A 10,112-nucleotide genomic window follows, 5' to 3' on the forward strand; every position below is an offset into this window, starting at 1 on the left:
GCGCCGCAAGCAGCCCTTGAACGGGGGGAAAAGAGAAATTGTCCAGCTGGAGGTTTGTTTCTGAGTGGTTTCAGGTTAGTTTGTGTGGAGGGCAGCTGTGTGTCCAAGGCAGCACAGTTCCATAAAGCAGGGAGCGTTTCTCTAAACAGGGAACTTTTTATTACAGCTGAGAAGGTAGCACAGGGTCGTGGTGAGAGCGGCCGGCAGCGGTCCTGCTGCCGACTGCCGGGTTATGTCCTGATGTGTGCTCCGCAGGTGGGGTGGAGGTAGATTGCCAGCATTAGTAGGATAAACCGATGTTACCGTGGCCACCGGAATGCCAGCCCCATCGCCTTCGCATCCCGCCGCACACTAACCATCGCTTTCCGTCTCTTCCCAGGGCTCGCTGCCTGCCGAGGGAGGGGACTGCGCGCATGCTAGCGGGCCTGCGCCCCCCCTGACCCGAGCCATGCTGTAAGGTGGGGCCCGGCCAGCAGCAGGGAGCGATGGCCCAGTCTCGGGCTAACGGCTCGCACTACGCCCTGACGGCGATAGGGCTGGGGATGCTCGTCCTCGGCATCATCATGGCCGTCTGGAACCTCGTGCCCGGCTTCGGCCCCCTCGACAAACCTGCCACCCACGCCGGGAACAGCAGCAAGCCCGACCACGACACCAGAGGCATTTTGAAGAGCAAAACCTTCTCGGTGGCGTACGTGTTGGTGGGGGCAGGCGTGCTGCTGCTGCTGCTCTCCATCTGCCTGAACATCCGGGACAAGAAGCGGCAAAGCGAAGACATTGCTCGCGTGCAGCACCACACGTCTGCAGAGCCCTCGCAGCAGGAGGACAGGTGAGCCTTTTTGGGGAGAAAGGGAGCGGGATTGGGCGTAGGAATGGAACTAAGAGCTGTTATTCTTCTTCAAGGAGGTCAGGAGCAAGGAGAGTAAGGCCGATAGCAGTGTGCGCTAAAGTAAAGGAAGCAGGTGCCATGGTTTAGGGCTCAGCTGCCCTTTAGGGATCAGGAGGCGATGACTCCAGCTGGATTTACGGTGCTGTAGGGGAAAGGAAGCATCGCCTGTGTCTAAGCTGGGGTCTAGAGGAGGTGGTGGCCAAGCCAGCGCTGCTGAGACATGCGGCCCCTGGCTTTGCCAGCATGGAGGGGACATGCGGAGAGGTAACGCTGGGAGCAGTGGCTGACGGTTGACGCCGAGGACCAGGGTCGCTGCTGCAAGCCCGGCAAGCCGGGCGAGGGGCTGCGGAGGGAGAGGAGCAGGAGACGTAGGACGCGCTGTCTCGCCAGGTGCAGCCGGAGGAGCCAAGCAGCCTCTCTGCTGTGGCTGCAGCAGCATAGGCAGCAGCTGGAAATGGAGTTTAGACCCGGTGAAAGTCTGCAGAGCCCTCCTGTTTGCTCAGGGAACTCCCAAGGAGCAGAGCAAAGGCTGCTGCCGCAGCAGGCACGGTCAGAACAAGCACGGGGCGTGGGAGTCCACGGCCGTCTCGGCAGCCAGGGGGATCGGTGTGGACCCCGGTGCGGGCTGTGCCTGTGGGCGCCATGGGGTGGGAGGTGGTGGGAGGCGGCGATGGCTCTGCCCAGGGAATGCTGCGGAGCAGAGCTGCCATCGGTGCCTGCAGAGAATTACCCTGTGTGCGCTCCCACCCCGAAAATGGGTTTTCCCAATTAGATTGTAAAGGAAACTTCATCATGCAAAAGAAATGCCAAGTATACATGTGCAGGCACCTGTGGCACAGAACGCAGAGCAGAATCACTTTGCAGAAAAACTTGGGGTAGGTACCCAACCCAAAAGAGATCCGAATGGCAAAGGCAGTGGGGTGATGTCCCTTTCAAATGTATTTTGACTGAATGTCAAGAGGGGAGGAGAGAAATCTGTGTTTGGCTGGGGGAGAAATCACTGCTGTGCAATAGAAGAGGAGGTTTTGTGGGCAAAGAAAGCGATGATCAATGACAGAAGGAAATAACGTGTCTGAACACAGGCAGGGTTGTGAGCTGTCCTGGTCAGAAAGGGACTGGTATTTAATGTGGAAGGGCAAATATTTTCTGAAGGTTTTGAAGGGGGTGGTGGTGGTTTTATTCTCTCCTCTCCATCCCCTACCCCCTGTGAAGCTGAAATGATGTGCTACCCACAGCCTTCATTTTTTTCCCCTCTAGCCAAGAAGAGGAGGAAGATGCCTCTTCCCAGTACTATGTCCCCAGCTACGAGGAGGTGATGAACGTGGGCTACTCTGAGCCCAGAGACTCGGACAGGAGCAACAGGATCAGCGTCTCCCTGCCCTCCTACGAATCGCTGACGGGGCTCGACGAAAGCACCCAGCCACCGGGAGCCTCCGGCACAGAGCCTGGCACGGAGCGGCAGCCTAGCCGGCACAGCTCGCGCCTGAGCAAGCGCCTGAAGCCGCTGAAGGTCCGGAGGATCAAGTCGGAGAAGCTGCACCTGAAGGACATCAGGCTAAACCTTGCGGAGGGGAACAGCACTGCCCCTATCACGATAGAGCCGCTGACCCCCCCGCCCAAGTACGAGGAGATCCAGGAGAAAGTGCCAGGGAGCCAGCAAATGACTTAACGAAGAGGAATCCATGATGCTGCTGGGTTTTGGGGTTTGGTTTTAGTTTTTGGTTTTGTTTTAAAAACACCCACACGTAAGAGGGGCGGCTCAGTCTGCGGGCGCAGAAGCGGTCAGGGCTCCCTGGAAGCTGCAACGACATGGAGGACATGATGGGTGCGTAGCACTGCGGCACGGGGACAGAACAAGCTTTTCCCAGGTCGGGGTTCTACAAAAGAAACCTGAATGCCGATAGATCCGCGGCTCTGAAGTAAATGAAGGCTGGAAGTACCGAAAGTGTAATTAGTGGTGGTTTACATAAGGACCAGCTACATGTCTTCTCGCCTCCTCTCCCCCTTGCCCCCAGCGAGGCTTGTCCAAGCCACCAAACTGATATTGAACAAGGATTTTCCAAGTGGAAAAGGGAAATGTTCTTCTATTTTTAGGTGTCTTTTCTTTCCGAGTAAGGGAAGCCATGTTGCCAGAGCAGAGCTGCAGCTTTCCCCTGCTCCCTTCTGGGCTCAGGGGGTTGGCCCAGGGTGGCCCAGAACCCAGCTCCTGCCAAGATCTGTGCTTGCTGGTGGGAAGTGGGATGAAATGGGATGTGCTTCTTGGGAAGAGGATGGATTTCTTGCCCTGGTTGCTTTCCCTGTTGCCTTTTGTGCTCCGACACGAAGGGTTGGTCTGTTTGAGGCGAGTGGATAAATCCAGGGGGTCGAGAGCTGAGCGCGCCGCTGCCGGGAGGTGCATGGGGTGAAACGAGTGCTGGGCGTGCTGGGCGAGCAGACCTGTTCTAAATAAATGTTTTGTACATTGTGCCTGTGTGTGTGTGCACTCGTGCGTGGTTTGGCCCTTCCCAAGGTTTGCAAGCCAGAGCGGTGTGAAAGCAGTCGGCTGTTTCAGGGCAGATTGCCCATTCCATGGGCATCCTGGCCACATGCTGCCTCCTGGGCTTCCAGCAATGCCATCAACACCAGCCATCAGCATGTTCAGCCATGGGCTCCCTCGGATGGTCTGAATTCTGACGGTGTGGGTAAAGAGCAGAAATCTCCCATGAATTTGTGGCAGATGCTGGCGCTGGCCCATCCACCCTCCATCTCTGGGCTGCCGATAGGGATGTGGCATTGTTGGGATGATGCTGATATCAATGTGGGTAAGGACCGCTCAACAGAGGTTGACTTGGCAATATGGCTGATACATGGTACGGGAGGAGCGCGAGTGGCCAAAAAGAAGACAGAGGAGTTCTGGGCTCCCCTGTTCAAGACAGATGAGGAACTCCTAGAGAGTGTCCAGAGGAGAGGAACAAGGATGACGAGGGGACTGGAGCATCTCCCGTATGAGGAAAGGCTGAGGGAGCTGGGCTTGTTCAGCCTGAAGAAGAGAAGACTGAGAGGGGACCTCATCAACACATATAAACATCTTAAGGGTGGATGTCACGAGGATGGAGCCAGACTCTTCGCAGTGGTGCCAAGCGACAAGGGGTAATGGGCACAAACTGAAGCAGAAGAGGTTCCAGTTGAACATGAGGAAGAACTTCTTGACTTTGAGGGTGACAGAGCCCTGGCACAGGCTGCCCAGGGGGTCTGTGCAGTCTCCTTCTCTGGAGATATTCAAAGCCCACCTAGACGAAGTCCTGTGCAACCCGCTCTGGATGAGCCTGCTTGAGCAGCGGGGTTGGACTGGGTGAGCTCCCAAGAGCACTTCCAACCCTTGCCATTCCAGGATTCTGTAAATCCATATAGCAGTTTCTTGTTCGTTCTTGTTTTGTATTGCATCTCGTAATGTCTGTTGTTGTATCACAGGGATTTTGCTTTGCTGTGCCCCCTGGCATGACCTCAGGTGGGCAAAATAGTATCATTAAATAAGGAACTCCCTTACTGAAGAGAAGGGAAAATAAAAAAAGTGGAAGAATATACCCCATATTGAGGGGATTTGGGGCGGGTGTCTCACATGGTTCTTGTTAGTGGGGGGCTGGAGAGGCGGTGCGGCTCCTCAGAAGTTGTCTCCCAGGCTCCTGTGCCCCAAGAGCCTGCCCGCAGCAGGAGGCAGGGCCTGAAGTCCGCTCTCCCTGGTGAGGAAACACAGCCCTAGCAGTTGCCTTAGAAGATCTGGGTAAATATTGGGTTAATAAAGCGAAGCCTCTTGTCTGAGCAGTTGGGAGCTGAAGTTCCGTGGAGCTTCTTCACCAGAAAGTCCCACATAAATGAACCGGATTGGCCAAAGCAGAATCTTTCCCAATGTCTCAGGCAGGAAAAGAGCTGGAAAAATGATGTAAAGTGCCATGGCTGCAGTGAAACGGGCTGTGACTAACATAGGAATTATGTGAAAAATGCCAAAATTACTAATGGGCATCTCCAGCTACTCGCCCTCTGACGGAATGTGAGAAGCAGAGGTCAACGTGGGACGCGGAGGAGTGCGAGTGCTCCCAACCCTGTGACCATCGCTCTCCTAGCATGGCTCGCCCCTGTCTGAAATTGAGCTGGCACTGCAATATACCGTAAGGGAACGGTTATTCCTGAGGGTGAGTGCGATGGAGATGTTTTTCCCAGGTCAGACACGCTGGTAGGTGAGAAATCGGGAGGTGTTTCCCTGCACGGTTTGGAAGGTGGCAGCTCATGAGGTGTGCAGACCTGTTAGTAATGCCACCGAGGGAGCCTGGTGGTTCTTAGCTTTCAAAAGCATCGCAGCAGCGCTGGATTGGGGCTGGGAATCCTTGGCCACTGCCTTTAGCGCAAAGCCCTTGCAAGGAAAGGTGGGGCCTGTGTGACCCTCATGAGGTTCAACAAGGCCAAGTGCAAAGTCGTGCACCTGGGTCGGGGCAGCCCCTGGTATCAATACAGGCTGCGGGAAGAAAGGATCAAGAGCAGCCCTGCCGAGAGGGACTTGGGGGTGCTGGTGGATGAAAAGCTGAACGTGAGCTGGTAATGTGTGCTGGCAGCCCAGAAGGCCAACCCTACCCTGGGTTGCATCAAGAGAAGCGTGGCCGGCATCGAGGGAGGTGATTCTGCCCCTCTGCTCTGCTCTGGTGAGACCTCACCTAGAGTACTGCATCCAGCTCTGGAGCCCTCAGCACAAGAAGGACATGGAACTGTTGGAGCGGGGCCAGAGGAGGGCTACTAAAATGATCCGAGGGCTGGAGCACCTCTCTTATGAGGACAGGCTGACGGGGATGTTCAGCCTGGAGAAGAGAAGGCTCTGCAGGGAGACCTGGTTGTGGCCATTCAGTGCTTAAAGGGGGCCTATAGGAAAGATGGGGAAAATCTTTTTAGTACGGCCAGCTGTGACAGGACAAGGGGGGATGGTTTTAAACTGAAGCAGGGTAGGTTTAGGCTGGATATAAGGAAGCAATTCTTTACAATGAGGGCGGTGAAACACTGCAACAGGTTGCCCAGGGAGGTGGGCGGTGGCCCATCACTATTCCAGGCCAGGTTGGACGGGGCTCTGAGCAACCTGATCTGGTTAAAGGTGTCCCTGCTCCCTGCAGGGGGGTTGGACTGGGTGACCTCTAGGGGTCCCTTCCGACCCAAACCATTCTATGATTCTATGAAAGGAGGGGATGGAAATGCTGGCAGCGGGGCCACCGCCAAGGTGTGTGCTGCAGTACTGTCCTTGGGTTCCCGGAGGAGCGCTCCCCTGCAAAATCTACTGCTTCTGCCTCAAAAGTAAGCATTGATAAAATCTCAAGGGGCTTGCTCGAGCTGTTCTCCCGCATAGAATTTGTTCACAGGTTTATTTGTAGGTGCCAGCGGTGCCGAACGGCCGTGGCACAGCTGACCGTGCCCCCATGCAGCCCCTTTGTCCGGGGTTGGCATTCAGGTCCTGCCAAGCGTCGGAGCAGCCCTGGGAATAGCAGGAAACCTTTGTTTGCAGTTTATTTGTAGATGGGCAATTTATTTGGGGGGGAAGCGCTGTGGTTTGGCATGCGTGCATGCGAACTGCGTGCTGTGGCCTGGCAGGCCGGCGGGGCGATAGCCGCCCTCGCAGCATGACGCCCGCTCTCTGCGTGCCTGCGCCTTTGGCTGAAGGGGGAATTTGTGCTCTGCTTCCTACACGTTTCGGCTGGATGATGTGAGACTTTCTCACCCGTGGGAGCGGGACTGGGCCAAAAAGCAATCCTGAGGTTTGCTGTGAACAAAAATGTGAGGTCTAGGCTCGTTTCCAGCAAGCCTGGGCAGCTTTTCAAAAGGGTTATAGTCATGTTATGTAGGGCACGACACCAGGGTCGAGGGAAATGCTGTGGTTTGGGGCAATGTAGGGGCTGCCACGCTTCCCTCCTTCCCAAAACCCATGGGGGGGGACGTGGGTGCTGGAGCGGCACCCAGCTCACCAACCTGCCTGCCTCCAACCAGCCCACGGCGCCGCAGTCGCACCGGGAAGACGCTGGTGGGGTTCGGAAAGCAATGCAGGAAAGGCGTGGGGATGAGCAGAGTGTGGTTGGTGGTGGGAGACCCCGCTAATTAGGGGCTGTCATTTGGGGTGCCCTTTGCCAGGAGGGCAGATGGGTTGGACGGCAGCAAAGGGGGGGTGCTTGGGTGGGGGGGGAAGAGGCTCGCGCCCCGCGGGGGGGGGGGAGGCCAAAGGGTGTGCGGCAGCCTGGGACGACGGCACGGTGACAGAGAAGTGTGCTGCCGGGTGACAGCATCCCAATCGCCAGGCGGCAGCGTTTCTCTGCTTGTCTGAGGTTGCAAGACCTGTTTGTGCGTGCGTGCACAGTAATAAATAAAAAAAAAAAAAGAAGTAACAAAAGGTAAAAAAATCTTCACCAGCAGCTTGCCCGGCCATCCATGGGGAAATGTTCCTGTGTGGGTCACCCGCTGGCAAGGGGAGCTGTGGCCGTGTTGCAAGGGAGCTGTGTTGTGCTGCCGGGCCAGTTGCTTAGAAAAAGGAGAAGGGGAAAAAAAAACAAAACAAAACAAAAGTGAACCCAGGAGGGTGGCAGCAGGCTCTGGCGGGGCTGGGGTTTCCAAGGCTACTGCGAGGCTGCAGCCACGCTGCCGGCCAGGGCAGAGCCGCCTTTGGGTTGATTTTATATGATTTCTATTGCACGAGTTGGTCAAGCTGTTCCTGGCCAAGTTGCGCGTGTTGGATGGGGATTGCTAAATGAGGAGGTTTGGTTTTAATTTTGTTTTTGAATGCAAACCTTGCAGGTTGAAGGGGCTGGACGATGCGAGCCTTTCTAAAGAGTTCGGAGGGGTGTTTTCAGCTGAAACAGCACACCACGACGATAGGCAGGCACGAAGGGTCTGACATTGTCCTGCAGGTAAGGGCAAGGAAGCCGACGGTCGTAAAATGGATGGTGGTTTGGATGGAGGGAGTAGGGTGCACTGGGAACCTCTTGCAAAGCGCAGGGGCCACCAGCTTAGGCAGAGGCGTACAGCAAGGAGGGGGGGGGCTTGGCAAATCAGTAACAAAACCCGAGCTGCTTGCTAGCAGGTTTCCCTGCTTGCCTGGTGATCACCCACTGCCAGTCCGCAGGTGCAGCAGATCATCACGCAGCCCTCAAATTCACCCCCTCGGACAACAGCTTCGTCCTTCAGGACTTCAACTCCCCCCATGGCACCTTTGTCAATGGCTGCCAGGTCCAAAATGCGGCTGTGGGAGTGAGTCCGGGGGATATCCTGCGATTCGGCACAGAGGGAGCATCCTTTGAGCTGGTGGTGGATGGGGCTGCACAGGTAAGGGTGGGGTGCTGCTGCCCAGGGAAGGGTGGAGGGGGGTGCCCAGGGAAGGATGGGGTGATGGTGCCCAGGGAAGATGGGGGGTGCCTTGGGAAAGGTGGATGGGGTTTCCTAGGGAAGGATGGGGTGCTGGTGCCCAGGGAAGGGTGGGGGTTCCCAGGGAGGGATGGGGTGCTAGTGCCCAGGGAAGGGTCGGGGTTCCTAGGGAAGGATGGGGTGCTGGTGCCCTGAGAAGGCCCCGGGAGCAGGAGCAGGCTCCCAGCTGGCCCGGGCGATCCCGGGGGAAGGAGAAGCTTGGGCTTCCTCTGCTGAGGGAACTCGGGTGGCTCAGCAGGGAGAAGGCAGGCGGGGTCCCCAGTAGCAAGTTGGGCCTGAGTAAAGCTGGGTCTGGAAAATGCCCTTTTCCACTGTGCACATGATACGGTTCCTCCAAAGCGACTGACGGATGGCGAGGTTGGCTTTGGGAGCAAACCTGGGGCAAACAGAAGGGCGCAGCCCTGCCCGGCATTTGCTTGGCAGTGGCTGCCTGCGCTGCTCCACACGGCAGGGCAGGGGGTCACAGCTGGCTTTGGAGGGCGAGAGCCATCCCAAGCAATTGTAAACTTGGAAAGGGTGCGGTTGGACGTAGTGGCGGTCTCCTGTCACCAGGAAAAGCTGTTTGGGGATGTCTGTGGAGGTGATGGAGCCTTTGGGTTATTATATAGTTAAGTTCCAGTATTATATTTATGGTTTAGCAGGGGGGTTGGACTAGATGATCTCCTGAGGTCCCTTCCAACCCTTACGATTCTGTGATTCTGTGATTCTGTTTTGGCTCTTTAAGGCATCTGAGAAAGTAGATACTGAGACAGAGCCCCAAAAACCTCTGCGGGTAGCGTGCCTGGCAGGGGGATTTGCAGAGCCTGGTCTCTTAGCAGTGCCCACATATGAATAAAACCTAATTGGAGCCAGCCAGTTTGTGCGCCCAGATACTGGGTTTGGAGGTCTTGGTGAGATTCCTGGTGGAGCAAGCTGGCCTGCCGAATCCAAAGCTGCCCAGAAAGCCTTGGCCCACAGAAAATAAAAAAGAAGCTCAGATGCATGATGAAGCCAGAGCATCTGGGGTGCCAGTGCTGCTTAGGTGAAGGTGTTGTCGCAGGAACCGTCGGTGTTTTAATTGCCGACCGTGCATGTGTAGGATGCGCCCAGGCAGCAGGTTTGCACTGTGGCACGGAGGGAGCCCCGCGGGCGCCTGTTCCTTGCACTGGGCTCTGTGATCCTCCTTTGGGGGAAGAGCCCCGAAGGCTGACCCGCTGGCTGCCTCCGTGCTGCACCCTGCGCAGTGCCAGTGGTGCCTCACACCGGGAGAGCTCTCTGGTTTCCAGTAGCATTAGAGGAGCAGCACCCAGCGGGGAGCTGCATCCCTGCCTCGGGGCGGAGGACGAGTGCCCAGGAAAGGGACGGTGTAACGCCATGGTGGGGTCCAGCCCTCGGCAAGCACCCGGGGTAGCGTCGTTAGCAGAAGCGAGGGGGCTTAGGTATGCTCTGGGGGAAGGCAAGGCGCTGGCGTAGCGGGGGGCATACACTGGGATCTCTGGCTCCCTTTCAGAAAGGTGCTGGGATAACAGCCGGGTGCTGGGGGTGCGCATCCAGGCCAGCTCTGAGGCCACGCTGGGAGATGTGTGGTTCAGTTCAGCCCTCGTAACTGAGGGCTATGCATAAGCCGGTGTACGGGCCCGTCGTGGTGGCTCGTCTCTGCTGTACTGGAAAGCTCTGCTGATCAGGAGGACAGCAGCTAGGGTCCTAATGGCATGTCTGACGGAAGGTCTGATAACTGCGACGGCGAGCCGGGGGTGCCCTGAGCAGCGTTGGTTCAGCATGGCCAATGGGGGAACTGACGGGGGGGATGGCTCGCCCCTGAGCC

General features: G+C 56.9%; 2 protein-coding genes across 2 annotated transcripts in view; both read left to right on the forward strand.

Moving 5' to 3' along the window:
• The first annotated feature begins 485 nt into the window (after positions 1–485).
• Positions 486–2,555, forward strand: TMEM51 (transmembrane protein 51). Its single transcript, XM_009646471.1, has 2 exons — positions 486–826; positions 2,144–2,555. Exons 1-2 carry the CDS (start codon positions 486–488, stop codon positions 2,553–2,555), a joined length of 753 nt encoding a protein of 250 aa, XP_009644766.1.
• Positions 2,556–7,698: 5,143 nt separating this feature from the next.
• The window catches only part of FHAD1 (forkhead associated phosphopeptide binding domain 1), a 28,959-nt gene continuing 26,545 nt past the window's right edge, over positions 7,699–10,112 (forward strand). Inside the window, exons 1-2 of the mRNA XM_035901856.1 lie at positions 7,699–7,794; positions 8,003–8,209. Coding sequence (XP_035757749.1) covers positions 7,699–7,794; positions 8,003–8,209 — 303 coding nt within the window. The remainder of the gene's footprint in view (positions 7,795–8,002; positions 8,210–10,112) is intronic.

The sequence above is a fragment of the Egretta garzetta genome, unplaced genomic scaffold (assembly GCF_000687185.1).
Source record: "Egretta garzetta isolate BGI_Z169 unplaced genomic scaffold, ASM68718v1 scaffold69, whole genome shotgun sequence".
Classification (NCBI taxonomy): Eukaryota; Metazoa; Chordata; class Aves; order Pelecaniformes; family Ardeidae; genus Egretta; species Egretta garzetta.